The 26,523-nt window shown below is 38.4% G+C and overlaps 1 protein-coding gene across 5 annotated transcripts in view; it reads right to left on the bottom strand.

Moving 5' to 3' along the window:
- The window catches only part of LOC135771814 (protein NLRC3-like), a 44,032-nt gene that overhangs the window by 4,042 nt on the left and 13,467 nt on the right, over positions 1-26,523 (bottom strand). For all 5 annotated transcript variants that reach the window (XM_065282180.1, XM_065282184.1, XM_065282181.1 and 2 more), the window contains 4 exons: positions 20,101-20,175; positions 18,133-19,902; positions 17,638-17,811; positions 1,135-1,308 (listed from right to left, as the gene is read on the bottom strand). In XM_065282180.1, the coding sequence (XP_065138252.1) occupies positions 1,135-1,308; positions 17,638-17,811; positions 18,133-19,902; positions 20,101-20,175 (2,193 nt within the window). The remainder of the gene's footprint in view (positions 1-1,134; positions 1,309-17,637; positions 17,812-18,132; positions 19,903-20,100; positions 20,176-26,523) is intronic.

The following is a 26,523-nucleotide window of genomic DNA, read 5'->3' as shown; positions in this document are numbered from 1 at the left end:
TCGCGTTTATCACTACCTCTGTCTCACATGACAGTTTCTGTACAAACACCTGTGGCGTCAGTCGATGTGCTCCGCTGAGCCTCGTATAAGTTGCATTTAAGCATATATGCGGGCATACGTCGCAAATGATTCTCAACCTGTGGATGTTTTTCATCGCAAAAAGGAAGTTTGGGAACTTACAGCAAAGCACAGATGACAACAGGTTTACTCAAGACACCCAAGCTAGCACGAAGGTAAAGCTAATCTTACATAATAGCGATGACACTGGTAGTGACGATTCTCTCAGACCAATCAGTAGGGATGTAACGGTATCAACAATTCACGGTACGGTAGTATTTCGGTATGATGCCCGCTGTACGGTAATTATTGAAACATTTCGACCGATGGAGGCTGCCTTTTATACTACATACTGTACCCAGTGGAAAAGCCCCCAAAAGTAAGCTGACCAAGGATGTTCAGTTTGTTATCGCTGTTCAGTAAAAAAGTTTGTGCATGCAATAGGTGTGTGAAACAATCCACTAAACAAATTTCCATTGCTTAATCCACTATTCCTATACACTGCAACAAGTACTTGGAAAGGTAAACGGAAAAGAGCATCCGTATTCCTCACTGCTTTGAAGAACAAAGCCCTTTGAAGTGAGCTCTTTGAAGAGTGTAGGGGATTTACAGGGCATCGGCAGTTTTGAAAATACACAGACGTCTTCATCCCATCACTTCCAAATAGCATTTACAGACCCTTGAAGGGGACGCCATTTGTAGGTCCCCTTCGTGGGCCTTAAAGGGTGCATCAATGCCATTTGGAAAATGCCCATACACTCACCGGCCTCTTTTTAAGTACACCTGCTCAATTGTTAACACAAATTGCTAATCAGCCAATCACACGACAGCAATGACAGAATATATTTAGAAGTGATGAAGACGTCTGAGTATTTCAAAAGCTGCCGCTCTACTAGGATTTTTCAATGAAAGTGGAGTATTCCAGTGTGCTTAATTTAAACTGATGTGGATGTTAATACTGATAGAGTCTCATCAGATCACGTGAAGATCAATCACCAGAATTCACAACAGTAGACAATAAACACATTAAATAGATTTCATTACATTATTACATCGCATAACATCATATTATCTTACCACAGTTTCTCCAGTTTACATTGAGGATTCTTCAGTACATCAGAGATCAGCTTCACTCCCGAATCTCCAAGATTATTCTTAGACAGTTTCAGATATTTTATGTGTGATGGGTTTGATCTCAGAGCTGAAGTTAGAGCAGCACAACCTTCAGCTGTGATATTAAAATGACACAAGCTGTAGAGAACAATGACACACACATCAGATCAACATTGATTTTTTTGTTAGTTTATTAATTATGTATAAATTATGTATTAATTTTATAGTTGATTATAAATCATTAGATATCAATAGTAACCATGCAGCAGTAAAGCTGATTCTGAGTGAAATAATAAATCACATTATAAACTCAGATCTCTTCACTGTCTGTCTGTGATCTTCACTATTGATTTGAAGATAACCGTGTATTCGTTTTTAATGTCTTCATGGTTCAGACTCTACAAACCTGTGAAATATACTGTAGTTACTAAATAAACTCTAGTAAGATCACTCAGATCAACTGATATATCTGCTGTTGTTTCAGAGGATTTGCATTCAATTTATTCTTTATGTATTTCTTTACTCTTCAGGTTGTCTATCACACAACTATAATGCTATAATCCAACCATATAAGTTTTGTTTAAAAATGATCATTCTTGGTTATGGGATGTACAGAGGTGGAAAGATTAATAAAATATTGGACTCAAGTAAAAGTAAAGTTACTTAAATAATTTTTACTTAATTAAAAGTAAAGTTGAAAATAGTTCTTTTAACCTCCCTCATCCTCTCTACTTTCTGTTTCTATTTCCCTGCTTTGCACAAAAATCTGATATACATCGACAGGAGCCCGTAATGATCGAGTCAGAATAGATTAGCAATGTAAATTAATATACTGGCAAATAAAGTAAAAACTTTAACTGGGTGTAAAACTTAAACTTAAGGCACAACATAGGACAATTGGGTACAACAGATTTACACTGGGGATCGTGCAACAGTAAAATGGGTCTAGACGCCCCAGGTTGGCAGGCTTATTAAAATGGACGCAATTCCCATACCGTGCCCATTTACCATTAAAAACAGTGTTAAGAAGCATCCTCCCTTGTAAAACAAGTCACAGCATGAAGATGGAGCGAGATGAAAAATTATTTCGTTATTTTTGTTTTTCTTTTTGAAGGCTCCCCGCACTCCGCTTTGAAGAGTTTAAAACAAGTTCGAGTTTACCACTCGTTCGAATCAGCTATCGCATCTGTTTTAAGCGATTTAAACTTTTCTTTTTCGTTAAAACCCGAGTAAAGAACAACACTCCAAGCCCCTCATCAACAGCGTTTTGTGATGAGAGATGTTGAAAAAAATCATGCAAGTTCAGCACAGTTGGCTACATTTTATAGACGGCATCATGAATACACAGATGTACTGTGAAATACTTAAAGGGATAGTTCACCCAAAAATGAAAATTATGTCATCTTTTACTTACTCTCAGGTTGTTACAAATCCGCATTAATTTCGTTGTTCTGATGAACAAACCATTCGTGGACCCCATTTACTTCCATAGTATTCTTTTTCCTAATGTGGAAGTGAATGGGGTCCACGAATGGTTTAGTTACAAACATTTCTCAAAATATCTTCCTTTCTGTTCATCAGAACAAAGAAATGTATATAGGTTTGTAATAACATGAGGGTGAGTAAATTATGACAGAATTTTCATTTTGGGTGAACTATTCCTTTAAGGATGCTACCATCACTCTGTGCCGTTGGTCACCGGGCAATCTTTTAACATGATTGTGACCCAAAACATACATCTAAAGTCACTAATTCATTTTAGAAGAAGCACAGGGTAAAAGTGATTTAGACCTTAACCCCACAGGTAAAGGTATGGGAGTTCTGAAAAGACAAGCAGAACGTCATTTTTCATCTAGCATCCAGGATCTGAAAGAGGTTTACTGTTCAAGAATAGAGAATAAAAGACTGTATGTTGATGTATGAGAATAAAACTGTATGTTGTCAACTTGTTTATTCAATATCTAGAAGGATCAGTGCGGTTTAAAAAAAAAGAATGGAGGCCATACAAAATATTAGATTTAGTATTTTTTGTAGGGTGTACTCATTTTTGAATCACCTCATTTGGTTTAAATTAGTTATTTTTTGCATCCTAAAGATGGTCAGTGACTTATACTCACTCATTAAAAATAAATAAATAAATAAATAAATATATATATATATATATATATATATATAAACACCCTGCTATTTTGCAAGTTCTCCCACTTAGAAATCGTGGAGGGGTCTGGAATTGTCATCGTAGGTGCATGTCCAGTGTGAGAGAAAAAAATTCAGAAAACACAATGTATGATTTTTTAACTCTTTATTTGTATGATACAGATGCAAATAAGTATTTGAACACCTGTTTATCAGCTAGAATTCTGACCCCCAAAGACCTGTTAGTCTGCCTGTAAAATGTCAACCTCAACTCCATTTATTATCCTAAATTAGATGCACCTGTTTTGGGTCGTTATCTGCATTTATTACACGGCTCTCTGGAATGCTTGATTCTGATTAGTCAGTTGAGACATTTGCAGGTTCGTTCTTTTCAAATAATAACCGCTCCAAAGTAATAACGCATAGCCGGGACTACTTGTACGATTAAAATCGATCCGCGCCAATAAAGATTACTGTTTGGCGCCATCTTGTGACAAACACTGGACAACCACAACATTTTGACATTAATTTTAACATGTACGGAAAAAACAAAACATTTAAACAGTGGATAGAAGAACGAACAACGACAAGACACAGAGAGCTTACTGAGACTGAACTTGACAAAATAGAGCATGACAGCTACGAAGCCAACACACAAAAAAATACAGAATGGGCATTAAAACTTCTCAAAGACTGGCTAAAAGAGAAAAAAATGGAGACAGATAAGTATGAAGCAGAGGATCTTAATAAGGTATTACGATCATTTTATGCATCTGTGCAAAGCTTCGCGGAAGGATAAAAATGTTAATTAAAACAAATATGCCAATAAAATGTTTCAAATTCATATTCATGTCCAGTTTTTTTTCTAATAAGTGTAATAAGCGGGATAATGTAGAGGCAGCCGGTAGTTATCGCTTCGCGTCGGGTCCTGATCACACTGTCGGGGCTTATTTCTCGATAACTACCGGCTGCCTCTACATTATCCCTTACAAAGACACCTATCCACCCCATACAATCAGTAAGAATCCAACTACTAACATGGCCAAGACCAAAGAGCTGTCCAAAGACACTAGAGACAAAATTGTACACCTCCACAAGCCTGGAATGGGCTACGGGGAAATTGCCAATCAGCTTGGTGAAAAAAAATCCACTGTTGGAGCAATCATTAGAAAATGGAAGAAGCTAAACATGATTGTCAATCTCCCTCGGACTGGGGCTTCATGCAAGATATCAACTCGTGGGGTCTCAATGATCCTAAGAAAGGTGAGAAATCAGCCCAGAACTACACGGGAGGAGCTGGTGAATGACCTGAAAAGAGCTGGGACCACCGTTTCCAAGGTTACTGTTGGTAATACACTAAGACGTCATGGTTTGAAATAATGCATGGCACGGAAGGTTCCCCTGCTTAAACCAGCACATGTCCAGGCCCGTCTTAAGTTTTCCAATGACCATTTGGATGATCCAGAGGAGTCATGTTTTTTAGTTTAGTTTAGTTTCTTTATTTGTCTCCCTTGGGAGAAATTTGTCTTGGACAGAGAGTCTACTGCACAGGACATACTAAAAAGACATTTACATATGTGTAGAGCAATGCTTTAAAGGTGCAGTACAATTTATACAGATAAACCTATACAAATACAAATCCCCCCCCCTCGATCCACACACACCCATCCACCCAAAAAAATACATTCACTTTTTATTCTTTAAATATTTAACTGACAATTGGATAAAAGAGAATTTGAACCTGTTGCACCTACACAAAGGAACCCTAAATCTCCTTGCTGAATTCATCAAACTATATTCAGGGTAAAGCACATGTGTAGTGTCAGATATAATACTTTTTGCTTGTCTATTTATGGCTTGGTCAAATAGCTCCTGTGGAGTAAGGAGGTGGGTACCCATAATTTTCCCTGCCATTTTAACCAAGCTGGAAATCTGTGCTTTTGATTTGACTGTAACATTTGCAGACCAACTACATATACCATACCTCAAGATTGATTCAATCACTCCTCTGTAAACATTCAACATAATACTTTTACAAACACCAATAAGTCGTAGTCTACGCAAAAAATGAAGACGCTGGTGAATTCTGGTGCAGACACTTGTCACCTGTGTATGCCCACTCAAACCTCTATCAATGTGAACCCAAAGATATTTAAAGGAGCTCACCTGCTTGATCTCATGGCCATGAATGGCCACAGGTTCATAATTACCCACTGAACCAGGATCCACCAGCATCTCCACAGTCTTATTTGTATTAATCTGCAGTTTATTTGCATCACACCAAGCCAGCAGACTTTCCACCGCTGCACAATAGTTGTTCAGATTAGATCCTTTTGTTTGCAGACTAAGTAGGACGGTATCATCAGAGAATTTCACAATATATTGATTTGGCTTGACACTAACACATTTGTATAGAATGTAAACAAGAAAGATGAAGATACACATCCCTGAGAGGCACCAATACTACATACTGCTATGTCAGATAAAGCAGAGTTAAATCTTACCTGTTGTGGTCTTTTTAGCAGAAAAGAGTAATAAGAATTTATTAAAAATGGATTTACCCTTGCTATGCTCAGATTACTTAAGAGAATGTGTGGTGTGTGGCTGTATTAAGTTAAAAGCTGAACTGAAATCCATAAAAAGAAATCTAGCATATGCATTTGTACATTCAAGATGCTTCAACATAAGATGTGTTATTGTTACAATAGCATCACTTGTGCTGCGATTTTTTGTATAAGCAAACTGATATCTGTCCAACATTGGCTCTACCTCTGTACGTAGCTTTTCCAACATAATCCTTTTAAATGCTTTAAATACATTTGAGGTAAGTGTCATAGTTAGATGTTAGATGTGGAAAATTCCAGTTCAGCCCTCTCCTAGGACTTCGAGGCTCTCTCATTTGGACATTAAGAACCTTTTGGGCATTTCGAAACACCTGCCAGGTCACCAGATGTGAAGGCAGCCCTCTTCCTCCTAATAGATTCCTGGATACCTTCCATTATATACAGTTTATTATATGGGTTCCCTTAACAGTTTTCTGGGGAACAATTGATCCCTCTACCCCGTCAATACTGGCATCCTCAAAGAAGATATCCCAGTCCCTACAGAGGAAACAGCCCTTCAGCTCCTCTGTTTTCTCCATTGACCAAATCTTCATCTTTTGTATTTCAGGTTTGGAGGTCTTAAAAACTGACCGATAGGTTGGAAGCAGATGGATAACATTATGGTCAGAGTTACAGAGTGGTAGTCTGATTTTAGCTGTATAGGCATCCCTGATATTACTGTAACACTTATCGTGGATGTTGTTATTCATAGTGTTACCTTTTACATACTGATAAAAGCCAGGCAGTGTTTTTGTCAAACTGCAGTGATTAAAGTCCCCAAGTATCAGCATAGGTGCATCTGGTTTACTCTGGAGGAGATGGTGAACGCCATCTGTGATCTGCTTCGCAGCTCTGTTTGCATTTCCACTCTGTGGAATATGTACAAGGCACACAAAGATGTTTGTAAATTCTCTGGGCAGGTAATGTGGTCGCAGAGTAATGCAGACACCAGCTATCCCTTATGTACAAACACACACCCCCTCCCTTGGTTTTACCTGAGTTTGCATCTCTGTCCAGTCGTACATGGGAAAACCCCTCAATTTTTACAAGATTGTCCGGTACGTCCTCTCCAAACCAGGTTTCCGTAAAGGCCATTAGACCGGAACCGCGAAATTGATAACAGGCTCCCACCTGCTGCGAACGAGAGTTGCAGAGAATCATAGGTGGCAACGGCAGTCTGCCAGCTCTCTGGACTCGTTGCCTGACGCCGCGCCCTCCGTCCTTTCTTCCTGGGTTTTTCACGACGGTAATCCGCTGTGCTGTAGTTCTAACAGTTCGCTCGTTAGAACTGGGAGAAAGTCATGTGGCGAGTCAGATGAGACCAAAACAGAACTTTTTGGTCATAATTCCACTAAACGTGTTTGGAGGAAGAAGAATGATGAGTACCATCCCAAGAACACCATCCCTACTGTGAAGCGTGGGGGTGGTAGCATCATGCTTTGGGGGTGTTTTTCTGCACATGGGACAGGGCGACTGCACTGTATTAAGGAGAGGATGACCGGTGTCATGTATTAAAGATGGGTCGAGGCTGGGTCTTCCAACATGACAATGATGCGAAGCACACAGCCAGGATAACCAAGGAGTGGCTCTGTAAGAAGCATATCAAGGTTCTGGCGTGGCCTAGCCAGTCTCCAGACCTAAACCCAATAGGCAATCTTTGGAGGGAACTCAAACTCTGTGTTTCTCAGCGACAGGCCAGAAACCTGTCTGATATAGAGAAGATCTGTGTGGAGGAGTGGGCCAAAATCCCTCCTGCAGTGTGTGCAAACCTGCAAAACTACAGGAAACGTTTGACCTCTGTAATTGCAAACAAAGGCTACTGTACCAAATATTAACATTGATTTTCTCAGGTGTTGAAATACTTATTTGCAGCTGTATCATACAAATAAATAGTTAAAAAATCATACATTGTGAATTCTGGATTATGTCTCTCACAGTGGACATGCACCTATGATGAAAATTTCAGACCCCTCTATGATTTCAAAGTGTGAGAACTTGAAAAATAGCAGGGTGTTCAAATACGTATTTCCCTCACTGTGTATATATAAATATATATATAAATATATATATATATATATATAGAGAGAGAGAGAGAGAGAGAGAGAGATTTATCGTTGAATCGCTCAGCCCTATATATATATATTCTTTTTTTCTCTTCTATTCTTCTACTCTTTTTTTCATTAATCTGACTACTCTCTTTGCCATATCACTTTGGTTTAAACATGGTATACGATTTTGTATATAAAATAAAATATGCCTGGTTATTGTTTTAACCCATGTAACCTTTATGAATGACTGACAGCTCATATAAACAATTATTGTTATTGTTAAAGACAAGTAAATGCTATGAAATAAAAACATAAATACAATAGAACAAACATGAACCCCATTCACACAGACCTCTGGTCCCAGAAAATACCTGTAAAATTGCCAGACAAGCGTCTGTGTGAACAAAAACTCGTTCCGTTAATCTTCTGGGATCGTTGCCGGAAAGAGGACCTAGTAAGATACGTGGGTAACCCTCTGTGTGAACAAGAATGCTGTAAAGGGCGTGTCGAAGTGAGGACGCGCGCGTCATCATCACAACACAAGTTATGGTTCAGCTCCTTACAACGAGAGATAACATGCATATAAACATTCACCACGAGAAATGTTGCAAACTAGATTGAAGCACTTATCAGGAAATGATAAATGAGAGGCATAAACAATGACGCACGTGCTGTAGTGAGGACGCGCGTGTCATGGCAACATGAAGTTGGTTCAACTCTTTAAAATGAGGGATTTACAACATTCACTACGAGAAATGTCAGCAAACTGGACTGAAGCAGATATCAGGTAAGTTAGCTCGTCACTTACTGCGTTGAAACGGAGATCATTCAGCAGCATAAAAGAATATCGCGTCACGTGCTCATTTGAGCTATAATAAACGAAAATACCCGCATGTCATCCCAACGAGATATATTGTTCATCTCCTCAAAATGCGGGTTTTAAATGCATATAAACAATCACGATGAGAAATGTCTGAAAACTGTATCAAAGCAGAAATCAGGGAGCTCGTCAAATATCCACTCTGAAGCTGAGATCATTCACCAGCATAGAACTGTGCGTTCACGCGCTCCTTTGTAGTCTTATCATAAACAAAAATGCATGCGAGTTGTTTCTGGAGAGAGAAATAATAAATAATATGCAAACTTCAGACGCTGCGTAGAAGAGAGGGCGGGACTTTCAACATGTCACGTGTCTTTCCGGGACCATCAGATGCCGTGTAATCTTGGCAGTGTGAACAAACAAAAACTCTAACTATTCCGGAAAAATCCAGGATGCATTTTACGTGTATTTTACGGAATTTCTGTGTGAAAAGGGCTATACAAATGCCAAAAAAAAACAGTGCAGTTCATGTTTTCAGGTTGGTCTGTAATTTTCAGGTTATCAGATAATACAGCATAGACTTTACTGTGTAAATTGGATTAGGTCAAATTGGTCAAGACAAGGAAATTATGATTTTCTTTGTCTGTGGTTTGATTACCATTAAAAACAGCATCAGGTTTATACAATGAAAATGGGTGTACTGTCACTTTAAATGCATGGATCCAATATATTGTTACACACGCATTTTATTTCTAAACTGCTTATATTTATTTAATGTGTAAAATACTTTTACTACTATAATCACATCATTTTTAAATGACTTTGTTTTCAAATGTCCCCTCAAGTGCAATATAACAAACTCAGTTGGCATTTGTGCGCTGTCTTACCATTTGATTGCAAGTAAGTTACTAGCAAGCTGTCTGAAGCCTTGATATGGGGATCATGCTCGCACTTAAGGTCCAAGCAAATAAAACGTTATCATATAACATGTGAGTAAAGAGATCGCATAAGAGATCACATAACATAACAATAGCATTAAAGTTTGAAGACATCATTAACACATATGATGATCCATTAGGGCCAAACGCAGGATTTTGCTTCATGAGGTAAGGCAATGGCTATTTATTATTTTTGGCTGCCATGCCAAATCACCCATACACTATGCCTGCTGTATTTTAAAAGTGACATTACTTTCGGAACGTATAGCTTTTCAATATAAATGTAACTTTATGAGGAGCTTGGATGTGTAGATTGTTGCTATGGCAGGTGACTCCTTGGAGGTTTTGGGGAAAAAACAAAATAATTTGGTTTTGCATTTTAAGTTTGATTCTGTAGAGACAGACCACGTGTTTACGTCTTAAGCGTAAGAGTAGGCCTGTCACGATAACAAATTTTGCTAGGCGATAAATTGCCTCGGAATTTATCGCGATAGGCGATAACATTGCTGCTCCGGGACCATTATAATAATGCAGATACACCTTTTCAAAGATCTATAAACTTTTATTTCTAAACAATAAGTAATACTGGAACTGGAAGACATTTTAAATATCCACAAGAAATGAACAAAATAACAGGATGATTGCGTTTTAGGTGCATATGCATGTTTGTCGTGTTGCCACTTTTAAGTGCTACGTTATTACCACAAATGCGACATAACGGCTCGTTCAGGTTTAGTGGTTCACCTCGGTCATTAGGTTTAAATCCAAAGTACTCCCACACTGCAGCTGTAGCGTTTGGTTTTGAAACTTGGCTGTTTACACTTGGGGCTCTATCTTACACCCGGCGCAATGCAGCGCAATGCGCGACGCAAGTGTCTTTCGCTAGTTTCCACCCTAATTTTCACGTTTAGCGCCGCGTTGTTTAAATAGCAATTGCATTTGCGCCCCCTTTTGCGCCCATGGGCGTTCTGGTCTGAAAACGAGGTGTGTTCAGGCGCATTGTTGGCGCGTTGCTATTTTGAGGCAACTAAAATAGACTACGCCATTGACCAACAAAAACCTGGTCTAAAGTCTAAAGTCAATGGCGCAATGTGTTTTATGTTATTTAAAGAGCGCATTAGTAAAATGCGCCTAAACACGGGAGGACAACGCGGGTTTGCTTATCACAAGGTACATAATGCGCAGCAGCACAAAAATGCTTTTAAATATGAAAGATTAAAGGATTGAATGTAAAAGATTATTATTGAATCTCTTGGACATAAATGAGGACAGATTATGAGACGTTAGAAGGCGCAAAGAGCTGCTTCACCTGCAGCCTGCTAAGTAAATAAATGCTTTGCTTTAAACAAATGCGTCTGTTTTTAAATGTTTTTTTTTTAATGCTACCTCACGGATTTATTGTCTATGATGACTCTGTACCTGTGGATATGGTGAGATGAGAAACATTTTTAAGTAATGCTTAAAAAAACTCTTTGCTAAAAAAAAACGCTGTCCAAAGTGCTGAAACGTGAGGAGAGCCGTTTGTAAATTCTTTATCTCCTGTTTATTACAAATAAAGTATTTTTAGAGTACAAACCTTATCTTACATGCTTGTAAATAATTTTTTGATGATATTGGATAGCCATACATTAAAAGCAATTACAAGCCTGCTTTTTACTTCCATGACTAAAAGAAAACGGGTTTTAAAGGTTTTGATAAAAAAAAAACAATTTCAATACAAGTGAAAAACAACACAATTATTTAACATTAATCTTAAACTGGGGATCTTCTTCCTCCGCTTATTTTTTCAGTTTACAAAGTCCGTCATCTAAATAGGGATTAGACATAACGCCAGCGCAACTAGCTTTTAAAGGGGATGAGAGCAGAGACTCTCATTGGTTTATTGCACGTTACGCCCAAAATACTCCCATTACAATAGGACCTACCCTTTTCGACCATGCGCTCGGCGCAAAATCCATTTTTCCCGTCGTTAAATTAGCAAAAGTAGATTCGGACACGCCCATTTAGATGTTGCGCTGTGCGCTTTAGACAATGCGCTTAGATCGTTAAAATAGGGCCCTTGGTATCAAGATGTGTTTTTGATCAGATCACAAGTGGACGAGAGAGACATATCACATTTACACCTGGTATTTAAATCCGTCTCTTTTGTCCACTTTCGACCGCTTCTGTGCTGAATACTGTGAGGGGACGGTCCGTGAGACGGTGGGCGAGTCTCTCCGCTGTCATTTGAACGCCAGCGGGAGTAATTATGAGTTTATATGGACGCAAACTAATATTATGTCGGAGTCCGCTGCTTGTTTAGCAAGTATACATGCTGCACAGTATTTTGTACGTTTATATGTTAGAGCTTTCTCTGAATTTTCAGCGCAATTGATGAAATAAGATCGCGCAACTTTCACACGCTTGCAAAATGAAACTGCGGAGATCACCCGCTTTAGTTTATCAATGAAAGGCTAAAATAGCACTGTTCACCTTGTGTCAGAAAAGTCAGAAAAGACGTAAAACATTGTGATCCGATCGATAAAAACGCATGTTAATGACAAGTGTAAACAGCCTCTAGTAAATCCATCTTTTTCTCCAACTCTCGTCTTAACTAGTGTTTTCTCCTGCTACACTTCTCACGCGGCTCTCATCCTCCTCAGTACTCCTACTGTGATAGGCTACACCAGGAGTCCCCCCTCCCCACACAGATCATGCGACTGACAAATGACTGACGAGGGTTCACTCCTTGTCACTCGTTGCACGGAGCGGTCATCCAGTCTCTTTGGTAGAGAGAGAGAGAGACAAGGAAAACAAACAAGCATGCAAATGTGAATTATCGCGGCCTAAAAAAATGATCGAGCTCATTTTATTTACCGTGCGATTAATCGATTTATCGTTTATCGCGACAGGCCTACGTAAGAGCACTTGTGAATTGTTTTTTAAGGGCAGCGCAAAATGCAAGGATGCCTGAAAGAAAACCTGCAATTTCTGACCGGTCCACTATTCGGCGTTTAAAGACGAGCGCCAAACTCTAAAGTGTTTATAAAGAAAAACAATTAAATTACTGAAAATTGAAATAAAATAACTGTGTGAATCCTTAGCCTTACCCTGGAGTTAATTCACCCTCCGTCTATGTCCGGCAGCTTTTAAAGGTAATAGCTGCTACCTATAATGCTAAAATATACAATGACTGAGGAAGCCTAGTGACGAGTCCATAGCAACCAAATGTGTGGAATTTGTTAAACCCACTGTGCTTTGTTGAATGGTCTCAATGTTTAATTATATTTCATGTGAACACTAGTTAACGTGAGATGAGTAGTAACTGCAGGAGGTTTGGCTTTATATTGCATATCCATAAGCACGTTAGAGAGTAATCTACTGAAGTGTGAGTGTGATGTGTAAAGTACGCAGAGGGTTGTCGTTTATCATAGTTGTAAAAAAAACAATAACTTCTGAACATCTTTGCCAAGTGCAAACCAGTACAGAAATCAATAAATTGTCAGGGAGGGTCATGCATTTTTTCACAATCATTTTGGAGGGTCACAAAAAATGTATTGCAGGCGAAGGGAGGGTCATGTCTTTTTTGTCAACAGATCTCAAAACTCCTCTGCTGGCGCCTCAAATAAATAACGAATAGTCCCTTAGTGAAAGTAGGTCTTTTCATGGTTTGGGCTACAGTGGGGGTGCTTTTCAACATTTTTCAACTCTCGGCGCTCAGCGCTGAAAGCAGTCTTTCGGTGCGGAAAAAACACTCCAGCTACGGGCTTTTTTGTGAAACGGAGCGCTTCCATTGAAAACAACTGAAAACATGTGCCGTCCACCAGCGGAAATTTTTTTTTTGGTGTGCATGCCCTCTAAGTGTCTCATCACACCCCTACTGACACATCATACCCCTTGAAATTTAAAAATCTGGCCACTGTATATTAGGGTTGCATGCTCATGCGTCTGTGTGCACGCTTTGGTGACAGGCAGCGCAGGGAAGATAGTTTTTGAGACTTGAGACCCACTTAATAACTTTTTTAACATCATGCGGGCCTTTAACTTTATTTTCTAATTCCTGCATGTTCTAAAAGTGAAACCATAATGCCAGATGCAGCATGGACACGCATACTTTGCATTAGGTTTAGGACTTAGGCCGGTACACCTCTCAGAAATTGTACAATTTAGAGCATTAGGATTGCTAGACAAGGGTTTCATGTACTTATTTTTATGAAAACCTCAATTTCGACCAGATCAACATTTTTTGTCTGTAGCTCAAAATTAGACCATGCACATTTAGACTTATTTATACAGCACAGATAACAGCATCCTTGTTCTTTCTGTGGATAAAGACAACTTTTTTCTGAACTTATGCAACCCGGAAGGATTACCCTAGGGCAAACAGCTGTATGTCCGTGTAAGTTTTGAGGATCGCTCTGCATCTGATCTCTATCAAAAGTCCTGCACAAAAATGGAATTACCTTAGCTTTGTGCTCAAAATATGGTGTTTTTGAAGAAACAGGGTTCTTGCAGGTTTCAGCAAGTTAAATTTAAGACCTTTTTAAGACCTTTTAAGACCATTATGAGTCAAATTTAAGATCAACACGACACATTACTAGAAGCATTCAAATGATCTCAGAAATTCTTAAAACGTTCTATTTTTATTGATTCAGTTATAGAAAAATATAAAATGAACGCAGTTTTAAAACAGATAATCAAAATACATGGAAATACATTATGCTTAACTCTATTAGACCGCGAGTGTTGGCGCCGACAAATTTTACCCATAGCCCTTTAGGAAGAGACTTCTGACAATAGAAGCCCAAAAATGGCTCATAGTGAGACATTGAAATACATTGAGTTAGAGGCAAAGAGCTTTGATTTTTCTTAATTAATAGTCAAGAAATGCATTGATTTACAATATTTATACATCACACTAATATGTATGTGTAAGTAGTATTTTTATAAAATTCTATTAACAATGTTTTTTGACAAATAAAATCCACTAATATTAGATCAGTTAGTATGGTCAGCTGCTGGTTTGTGCCTAGTTTTACACGGTCTCATACAACTTTAAAGCTTTAAAATGCATCACACTCTGTAGTACGTAAGCTTATAGGGGAGGTTTCCCAGACAGGGATAAGACTAGTTTTAAGAGCTTTCCAAACTTGAAAACAATTTGCACTGACATATCTTAAAATACATCAAAATGCACACAAGTAATGGTTTTAGTAAGGCATGTTTATTAAAACTAGTTATATGTCATAATTAAACTAAGGCCTAGTCCTGGTTTAAGCTAATCCCTGCCCGGGAAACCACCCCATAATGTTTAATGTACAACTGACTGTGTGCTGTGTATATATCTTGTGCCTGTTTATAAATATACAAAGAACAAAAGATCACTTTCAATTATTATTAATCCCTAAAAGCATTAATATATGCATTTTATTAATACAATTTATTAATAAATTAATGTATTGCATTTAATTGAATACAGAATTACAGAGCCAAAAAAACACTCCACCCATACGTTTTATGCATAAATATGCACTAAATACACCGCCATCAGGTTTAATAGCCTCTCTAATTACACAATAAGGGACGAATCTGCATTAAGAAAATGAAATTTACCAGTAAAAGGCGGTTTGATATGTGTTGCTAACGTTATCCACTAAGACCGTTTCTCAATCCGAAGGCTGTAGCCTCCGAAGGGTCGCATTTCTTATTTCAGAAATGGTCTTATTTCAGAATATTAACTTTGAAATTAACTTTAAAATATTGATTATTATTCTTAGTTAATCGTTAATTGTTGTAATATGCTTATGACTTGCGAATGTAATGCTCAGTTAACTTAAATAAACCAGGCTTGATGCCGTATGCAGCGGCCTGCCTATGCGAAAGGGCTCTGATTCTACCGCTGTTCATTTAACCGTAACTCCTGAAGCATTTGCGCAATCAAAAAGTATGAATTGTTCCTAAAAGACGACAATTGCACTTTTTTGAAATATATGGTTTAATACGGTATTTTCTTGCTTTCCGTCTGCCAATCACTGCTGTTTGTGGAGAGCTGAAGGGAAAAGCGTTAGGTTCAAGTGCATCGCAGCAGAGAGCAATATTAAAGTCTAAAATATAAAACTGTATAACAATAAAGTTGACACGCTGTTGGTGGCTCGTGACTCGACGGCCCGACTGTTTAAGTTGATTTTCAATAAAGCAGCATTGATTTTTGTTCGCTTCTGTGTCCTCTATGTTTCAGAACCTGGCAAATGCTCAGGTAAGCCACGGGCTTATAAATTAAGGATTGTTTCTCGCCAAACCCACAGTAAACAGTCAGATCACAACACCTGAAATATAGCTTATGGCACGATTTGCAAAGGGCGGAACGTTTCTTTTTAGAGACCCACCATCATACACTTTCTGCCTCCGCCATTAAGTTAGTTCTTCAGCGTTTTAAATTACTATTTTATTTTCTGCCGACAACGCTTTTCGGGAATGAAAAGAGGTAAGAAATTTAAGACTTGGGTAAATTAAATTTAAGACCTGGGATAAAAATCTGGGTGTTTTTAAGACTTTTTAAGGCCTTAAATTTAACATTCTGAATTTTAGACTTTTTAAGACTTTTTAAGACCCCGCGGGAACCCTGAGAAACCTACCCATATTTGAGAGGTGATAAAAAGATAACTAATAAAGGTAGGATGAAACTTTTTTATTTGAAAGCAGAGGGTCTGTTCTTCCATATTTGATTTATTGAATGTTTATATATTTTAAGAAGAACATTTTCTGGAAGGGTTTAAACTTTTGATTTGATTTTATTAAGTTTATTGTCGGTTCAGATTCATTGCACAGAAATTCATCTTTCACATTGGCTTCAACAACATTCTGCAACGACATTACGCACTACATAAAACACATAATACGTAATACAAACATACTAATTAATAGATACATGATTCAGTTAAAGTAATACAGTATTTGCATGTTCACAATAACGACCCTAATTGAGAATTTAGTTTAAAACAGTCCCTGCCAATGGGACAAATGATCTATTAAAAATGTTCTTTTTGGCATACGGTGCAAGTAGCCTACGGCCCGAAGGAAGGACCTCAAAGCAGTAGTGGAGGGGATGAGTCTGGACTGAGTAAACTGCTAATGCCCTTTTCTCCAGAGAATGTGAGAATAACTCTTGGAATCTACTCTGTTTATGGCCAATAATCTTATTCGCTTCATTAATTACTTGTGTTAGTTTATTCTTCTGTTTCATTGTTAAATTTCCACACCATGAAAGTAGTAACTTGTTTGTATGGTAGGGCAATTGTACATTTCTTATTCTGATTCCCACAACATAATTCCTTTTTCTTTTCAATGTTCAACCGTAAATGTCTGTTGTCAAACCATTGTACAAGACTTTAAATACACTCAAAGTAGGTGGGACAGTTCTTGTTGGTTTGGTAAGTGATTAAAGATCATCTGCATATTTAATCAGAGCGAGATCATCCCTGTTACACTGGAGCTCATTAGTATAAACAGAGAAGAGCAAAGGGGATAATACACATTTTTTGTGAAAATCATAAAAAATGCTAGCGCTGGCTGGCAAACTTTTTAAAAAAAATGCTGGCGGGTAAAGAGTTAAAAGGGAAATGAAAACGATCACCCAACGAAACAAGGCGCCCTGGGTTAATAAAAGATTGTGTTGACAATGGTTTCATGTTAACGTGTTTACTGTTGTATTAAATTTAGGAGTAGCAAAGTCTTTTTCTTTAGTTTCCTGTTTAACATTTTATGTTGGGTGTTTACTAGTTGTATGAGTGCTGTAAACTGATCACTGTTTTGCAAGGGCTCGATCAGATGGTTTGAGGTAGAATGTTTCAGTGAAGTCTCAGAAGCGTTTATGCCAAAAGATATTATTCTGTCTATACAAAGTTCAATTCTTTATTATCAAGTTCGATTAGAAATTATCTTACCCCAGTATCTCCAGTTTACATTGAGGATTCTTCAGTACATCAGAGATCATCTTCACTCCTGAATCTCCAAGATTATTACTAGACAGATCCAGTTCTCTCAGCTGTGATGGGTTTGATCTCAGAGCTGAAGTCAGATCAACACAATCTTCTTTCATGAGATTATGACCAATCATCCTGTAAAGGAATTAAGATAAAATGTGGGTTTAAAATTACATGAGAATGAGTAAATGGTGACATTGATTTTGGGTGAAAATATTTAAACATTATTTTGGGTTCTTGCACAACATACTCTGTGACAATTATTAAAACATTACAAAAAAGGTATAACTCTTGAATTGTCTTATTTAAATATAACAAAATATAACCTGACACTTTTAAAGCTTGAAGAATAAATAAATATAGACAGAAACACATCAAACACACTAAACATTAAACTCATATAACATCTGCACTACGGAAGATTTGAGGTTAAAAGAGTGAAAAGACTGTTCGTACCAAACTGATCTGGATTCACAAATCACAGGCAACAGCTTCTGAATAACTTTATGTTTTTCAGCTTGGGTTCCTTGGATAAAATGTGCCAGTCTAAACCACTCCAGCTTCTGTTCTGATGTCAACAACACAAAAACTACAGCTGACCACTGAGATGGAGAGAGTTTGGTATCTTTTAATGTTCCAGATTTCAGATGATGTTGGATTTCCTCCACTAGTGAATGATCACCCAGTTCAATCAGACAGTGAAACAGATTGATATATTTCTCTGGTGAAAGATACTCACTGATCTTCTGTTTGATGTATTTGATTGTTTCCTCATTGCTGTGAGAGCTGAGATCTGTCTGTAACATCAAACCTCGTATGAGATTCTGATTGGACTCCACTGACAAACCCAGAAGAAAACGAAGAAAAAGATCCAGATGTCCATTTTTACTCTGAAGAGCCTCATGCACAGCATTCTGGTGCACGTGAAATAAATTAAACTGCAAAATTTTGTCAGCGAACTGCTGTGTGTGGTTGTTTATAAAGTTGAGGTGCACATAAAGAGCTGCTAGATGTTCCTGAATGCTCAGATGAACAAAGCTGTAAACTTTCCCGTGATACAAACAAAACTCCTCTCTGAAGATCTGAGTACACAATCCTGAGTACACTGATGCTTCTGCTACATCAATGCCACACTCTCTCAGGTCTTCATCATAGAAGATCACATTGCCTTTCACAAGCTGCTCATATGCCAGTTTACCCAGTTTGAAGATCATCTCTTCATCCTTCACTTTCTTCTCATAGTCCTTCTGATGTTTGATGTTTGTCTGAATGATCAGGAAGTGTGTGTACATTTGTGTGAGAGTCTTGGGGATCTCTCTTCTCTCTGCTTCACTCAATATTCTCTCTAGAACAGTGACTGAAATCCAGCAGAACACTGGGATGTGACACATGATGTAGAGACTCCTGGATGACTTCAGGTGTGAGATGATTTGATCAGACAGACTCTCATCACTGATTCTCTTCCTGAAGTATTCCTCCTTCTGTGGATCACTGAAGCCTCGTACCTCTGTGACTCGATCAACACACTCAGAGGGGATGAGATCAGCTGCTGCTGGTCTGGAGGTGATCCAGATGAGAGAAGAGGGAAACAGATTCCCCTTGATGAGGTTTGTCAGCATCACGTCCACTGAGGTTGATTCACTTACATCACACAACTTCACTTCGCTTTTAAAATCCAGAGACAGACGACACTCATCCAAACCATCAAAGATGAACAACACTTTATATTCATCACTGAAGATTTCCATTTCTTTTGTCTCTGGGAAGAAAAGATGAAGAAGATCTAAAAGACTGAGTGTTTTGTCCTTCAACAAATTGATCTCTCTGAAAGGAAGTGGAAATATGAGGTGGACGTCCTGATTCTCTTTCTCTTCAGCCCAGTCCAGAATGAACTTCTGTACAGAGACTGTTTTTCCAATGCCAGCGACTCCCTTTGTCATCACACTTCTGATGTGTTTGTCTTGTTCAGGTAAAGGTTTAAAGATGTCATTACATTTGATTGGTGTCTCCTCTGTTGTTGTTCTTCTGGATTGTATCTCAATCTGTCTCACCTCATGTTCATTACTGATCTCTCCACTTTCACTCTCTGTGATGTAGAGCTCTGTGTAGATCTCATTCAGTAGTGTTGGGTTTCCCTGCCTTGATGTTACCTCACATAAACACTCAAACTTCTTCCTCAGATTTGATCTGAATGTGTTGAGGCCTTCAGCAAGATTAGAGTCATGGCTGTAAAATTGAATTTGTCAGATTATCACATAGGTATGAGTAAAATTTTACAAAGCAAAATGTTGTTTTTCCATAACAAGATGCATGACATAATAATAGGGTAAGCAAAACGTGAGGATTTATTCAAAATGTTCAAGTATTATCTAATCAACTTTTTCTAGCATCTACAACAACAACAAAAAAAATTCTATAATTTACCTGAAACCAAGACTCATCTTTTCAATGTAGTCATGTAGTTTACTCCTCTTACGGCCATATTTTGTTCTGATTCGTCTGGATGGCAAGAATGAGAATCAAGAATCACTTTACACTTTAATATTAGTGAGATTTTTCACATTATTCTATTACCTCTAAAGTTTTTACACTGCTGTGAATGTAATTTTCTAATAAAACTTTCATATGATCTTTTGATTTACACAATTTTAAAACAAAAACTGTAAATTGAACTGTGTGCTTGCACATATGTGTCTCTCTGCATGAATATGTCTGATAATGAAGAATAATTTCTCATCTCTTTTTCAAAATGTATCATTGTTAAATAATGTCAAACTAGAATCAGGTTTCAACGAACCATTGACCCCTAAGTCTTGATAGACACACATCTGAACTCTGAATCTGATCCCTTAACACACAACAGAATACAATATAAATGTCCAAAGCATTGAATGGCGATGCTAGTGTGGTCTCAAGAAATATCTCCTGCCATATTATGACTCTCCTTTTTCCCTGTATGGTCGTGATAGGATTAGCTAATTGGCTAACAAAGTCAGAATTAGGGATGTGCATGTGTGTCCTTTTTACACATACACTCACACATTAGCTGTGTCATGTCGTCTTCTCACCTGTTCTCAGTCAAGATGTATTTCTTGTATGGCTCTCTGGTATCTCTTGACATTTGATGTTTAAATATGAGATAACCTATTGAACTTTGTTATGGGTCTGATGTCATATGCCAGTCTGCGCAGCTCAACACGACGTTAAACATGGACCCAGTCTTTACTACCACAGGCACTTGTAACCCTAACCAGACATCCAAATGCCACTATAACCACAAATAAATTATAATAAACCCACACAATCATTGTTTTCGTGATCGATCATCTATGCCATATTCGAGCAATCGAGTACTCGTGCCCATCCCTTTTCAGAATCTGGCAAAACACTGGTGTTGTAAACAATAGTGTGTTATAAATTTATATCTGAACGTAGGTGGTCCGTATTTTTGTGGATTTCATTTCTGTGGCAAATGCTGGAAGTCATGCAGATGCTCTTAACGAATTAACATTGTATTAGATGATGTCAAACTGTACTGTAGGGGAGACTCTACCTGCATCTAAAACAACAGTAATGTCTAATCATAAGGCTTCACAGAGAGTCTGAGAATGTGTGCGAAATAAATGGTGACGAAATGTGACCGATAACTTTAGTTGTGTTATGTCAGCACATTCTGACACCATCCATACTCACACCAGTACTCCTATTCTCGTTTCACATATAAATGACTGGTAATCATACAACTTCTCTTACTGGTCAATTATCTACACCAATTTACCAGTATTTTTAAAAATGTCCTATTCACACAATCTCTTAATAGTAATTTACCAGTAAAGACTGTATTTGTGAAAACAGCTTATATGAGTATACCATTAGTACAGATATAAATACGCAAACTCATTTGTTACTAAAAAAGCTGATATGATCTTTTCATTTGCACTGTACAACAATTGTAACTCCTTGATCTCCTGTTTCTCTGTCTGTGTGAACATGTACTGTATAATAATGAAGATAACATTTTCTACCAACAATCACAAGAATAATTTCTCATCACTCTTAACAAAACACATTACCAAATACAGTGGGTTTAAAAAGTCTACACACCCCTGTTAAAAAAGTAGGTTTTTGTAATGTGAAAAATTAAACCAAGATAAATCATGTCAGAACCAGCTCTAGTTCCAGCTTTATTGCAAAATTAAAACCTATTTATTAAAGTGAGTAACAATAAAAATAATTTAGAAAAAAATACAATAACCTGGTTGCTTAAGTATGCACACCCTCTTATAATGGGGATTGTGGCAGTGTTCAGAATAAACTAATCACAAAGACATGGGTCTTCAACCGGGGGTCCGCAAAATGATGTTTAATCACAAGCATTTATTTGTTACAAATGTATGTACAAAACGTTACAACCAGTGTTCCCTAAAGTTGCGCACAAGCGCGGTTGCGTATGCTTATTAAAAGGTCCCGCATGCAGTGCCATTTTTGTGTTCTCATCTAATTTCTGAACTTGGACGGCTGTTTAAAGCTGTTCAGATTGGTAATGATGTAAAGCACTAATTTGACAGGGAAATGACACCACACCACGTCTGAATTATAAACTGTGACAAAACTATTGCTCGCATTTTAAAAAAAATCAATAAAAAAGCTTGTTGTACTGATGGTGCAAGTTTCATAGTCAGATTGAAATCCGGACTAATAGCACTTGTCAAACAAGTTGCCCTAAAGATGCTGCAGACTCTTTGCATAAGGTGTGTATTAGGACTTAAAAAAAAATTTCATATCATGATATTTATGATATTGCAATACGATGACCTATGGTGCATTTACGTTCCCTAACACGCACAGCAACAACACCTGAGAGCAAGAGCAGCATGTCAGCAAACCCGAGAACAACCAAGCTGTAAAGGTAAGTGAGGAGATACTAGCTGGTGATGTGCGGACAAAAAGTAAACTAATGACTCAAAAGAGCTGTGTTAAGGAGAACCGACTGAATTTAAATACAAAAAAATTTCACATTTAGAAAAATGTAGTTCTACTGATGAATGTTTACTTAATATTAAATTAGACAGATCCATGTTTCTATTCATTTTCCGTTACAATATGTGATCTGATTAGTTTAAAGCTCCGTGTTTGTTTCTTCTGTGACTGCTGCGAGCTTGCAGGTCACTCCTGGGTCCTAAAGTACAACCCTTTTTCTGACAACATACGCAGACCATATACAATGACAGATGACTTGCTGAATTGTCCTATAGTTATATGAAAATCTGATTTATTCACTTGTGTTTTATCTGAACTAGATGAACATTTATCTCATGACCCCAAATGTGCCATGATTAATGTTGATTCTTTGATGTTTATGCAAACAAAAGTGGACTTACATGTAAAATAATTTTAAAATCAAAATTTTTTAATGGTTAGATAATCACTTTGAGTTACTGGGATCTGTTTGGAGTGTATGGGAAACCAGTAGCAGTGTTTCCCATACGTTGATTTATTCGTGGCGCACCGCCACAGAATCAGCGCTGGCCGCCACAAATAGATTTTTCTTGATCCCCATTTACATTTATATTTTACTGTTTAAAAACGTCTTAATTCATTGTTGCAAGCACCCAGCGCGCCCTCCCTTTCTATGTTGCATGCAGCGCGCGCCCCCCTCTCTCTCTCTCTCTCTCTCTCTCTCTCACATGAGCGTGAAAAGGTGGCGGTGTTTCAATGTCCGTTCCTCCGTATACTTTCTTTTTCGCCACGTCAACAGTCACAGATTTTACTGACAGAGAAGACGGCGATGACTTGATGAAAGGTTAGCATTAGTGTTTCCCACACACCTGTTCTCTCCCTCTCTATAATGCGATATGCCTGCGCACGTGTTTTGTAGTAACTTTGTGTAACAGTTACTGTCTATTCTCTCATATTTCTGAATTTGCACCCAATTGTCTGCGCTATACGCGACAATAAAAATCGCATTTAAATAAAAAGAGGCTCATAAAGACATTGATGAGAAGAGCAACAGCAGTAAGACTTCAATGTAAATTTATGGTGATTTATGCAGCTGTAAACATACACGTACGTTTCGTAATTTCCTGTTATTTTGCGGGTTTCTTTCAAATATAAAAGCGCTTAAAGATTTTACTTGTATTCTAGGAGAAAAAAACAAGTCTTTGGCAAGTCAGTTCCTGAATAACACGACACAAACTTTAAAAAGTCAAATTCACTTCTCAGAGGCACAGAACTGTTCCTGAAACTGACGTTCTCCCCAAACTGAAATTAAACTCAGTGTTTCGAGTTTTTCTCATCTGTGTCATGTTGATATCAAGAAGCAACGTGCACATGACGACGAGAGAGGTGACCTGCTGAGCAATCGAGTTACCCCTCCCACTTCTGAATGTTTAACAGAGATTTCTAATCCCGTCCGAATTGACCATCAATATATTACAGACGTCCTGTGGTAAAATTACATTACGCCATCCGTAAAACTAATCCCATCCGAATAGGGCTATAGTCTGCTCATTTTATGTCTGACAACAGAACTGATAATATGTAAATAATAGCAATCAGTTGTTTTAAAATGCAATATAACGTGACAGATCAAAGAGTAGAAGTGAAACATATTTCAGGTGCCAACACTCGATCAAACCGGATCAAACGCAAACACGTGATGACGTCACATATATGCTAATTAGAGTGTGACGTCATCACCGCCACAAGTCTCTCAAAATCCTGTGGGAAACACTGAGTAGAAAAATCTGTGGTAGTGTCATAGTAATGGAAAATTTTCATATTATTTCATCTCCAGTTTGTACTTTGTTTACATTTGACTCATGCTTGTGTTTCACTTCTGCACTTTAATGCTGCTTCTGCCACCTTATGAGAATGGACTTACACTTCGAATTAGGTAGTCTGTCATCAATGACAGCTCATTGGAATGGAAAATGGCCTTCTTTTTCAAACATTTTTTAATACCATCATAACAAATCACACAATCATTTTACACGCAGAAGCAGCGGTCTACAGCTGCATCGCATTCGGATCCGAACGCATACATACTGCAATAAACAGGTGTTCAGCTGCTTTTTCATCAAAGGACGACAGGCTATGCCATTTGGGGAGGGGCCGCTCACTGATCCCGACTCTCCCTATTGCCACTTCGCTACTGGCTGTAAGGAAGTGAGTGCTGGTCGAGAAGCTTATCTTTTATATTATAGTGATGACGCTGGTATTGGTGATTCTCTCAGAACACTCAGTGATCTACAATGTTTTCGTGTCACGTTTGGTACCAGCTCGGGTCCCTTGGAAGTTGGAACCCCAACCGAGGTGGTACGAAAAAAGTATCGGGTACTGTAACCAGTGGAAAAGCCCCCAAAAGTCAGCTGACCCAAACCAGGGGGTACTATGCAATGGAAAAGCGCCATAAATTTACCTGGGTGCTTGTCACTCTACATGAATATGTCTGATAATGCAGAATAATTTCTACATATTTTTTTACAAAATAAATGATTGTTAAAAATGTCTAGCATCAGGTTTCAAAGATCCATGGACCCATTAAGTCTTCACAGACAAAAAGCTGAACTCTGGATCTGATCTCTTCTGATGAACTGAACTATAACACACAACACATTTCAGTACAAATGTCTAAAGCATGGCGAGGCTGGTGTGGCAGAGCCGGCGCCAGACCATAACTGACACGGGGGCACTCGGCTTCCAACGTGGGGCACGCAATAGCAACAATAACTTGCAAAAACAAGACATTAAAACAACAAATACAGCAAGCACACACTCATACAACTGGTACAGACTGTCAGCTCATTTCCCGTATAAAGTGCAAAAGACCACAAACTATGCGCAAAACTATCGAACTTCGACCGCGGCGTGAGCGCAAGCTGAGCTCCGCTGCGCTCGCGCTACTCGACGCAACAACAAACCGCCCTCGCGCGGCGCAAGCCATAGAAATGAATGGGTTTCACAGCGCAGCGCACACCGCGTCCTAGCTTTAAAAAAGCCGCTTTACCATAATCACGTCGTAATGCTGTTAACGGTCTATAGCCACACTTCACATTTAAGCTTAATTTAAAACAACGCTAACTTACCTTGAAATAACGGCGTGTAAGAACATTAAACTTCCTTAAAACAGTGTCCTGTAGATTTGTAAATTCCACCTCAACCTCTAATCTCTGAGTTTGAGCCAGTCTGTGTTTGCATGAAGTCAGATGAAGCAGGCGGTGCTGGTTCGTTCTAAATGTTCTAATATCCATATTTTACACGATCCATAAAATGCCGCGAAAAAACACGTTGCTAGTATCAAGTCACAAATATGCTAAAGACGTAAGACGGGTAAGACGCGGCAATACATTCAATCAGAGAAACTGGTCTATTTTAATTAAAGAAAACGTCTCGGTTACGGATGTAACCCTCGTTCCCTGAAGGAGGGAACGGAGACGTCACGTCGTGACCGACGAATTGGGAACTCGCTTAGAGAGACCAATCTGCTTCGTATACTACTAAAACGCCAATGAACTTGGCATTGAGATATTTGCATAATGCTGGCGCCGCCCCGCCAGGTGCCTTTATAAGCAGCAGGTGCAAATAGGAAAATTAGCTTCTTTTCGCTGAGAAAGCCGGGAAAATGAGACCGGCCGATAAACAGCAGGTGGCAGCACCTGTGGCGACGGGACGTGACGTCTCCGTTCCCTCCTTCAGGGAACGAGGGTTACATCCGTAACCGAGACGTTCCCTTTCAGTCGGTCACTACGACGTCACGTCGTGACCGACGAATTGGGAATCCCTACCAAAACGCCACTAGGGGCTGACCTCTTCCAGTGTCTGCGTAAAGCCCTCCGGTTCCACTTA

This window comes from Paramisgurnus dabryanus, chromosome 8 (genome assembly GCF_030506205.2).
Source record: "Paramisgurnus dabryanus chromosome 8, PD_genome_1.1, whole genome shotgun sequence".
Taxonomy (NCBI): domain Eukaryota; kingdom Metazoa; phylum Chordata; class Actinopteri; order Cypriniformes; family Cobitidae; genus Paramisgurnus; species Paramisgurnus dabryanus.
This window is presented reverse-complemented; position numbering and strand designations above follow the sequence as displayed.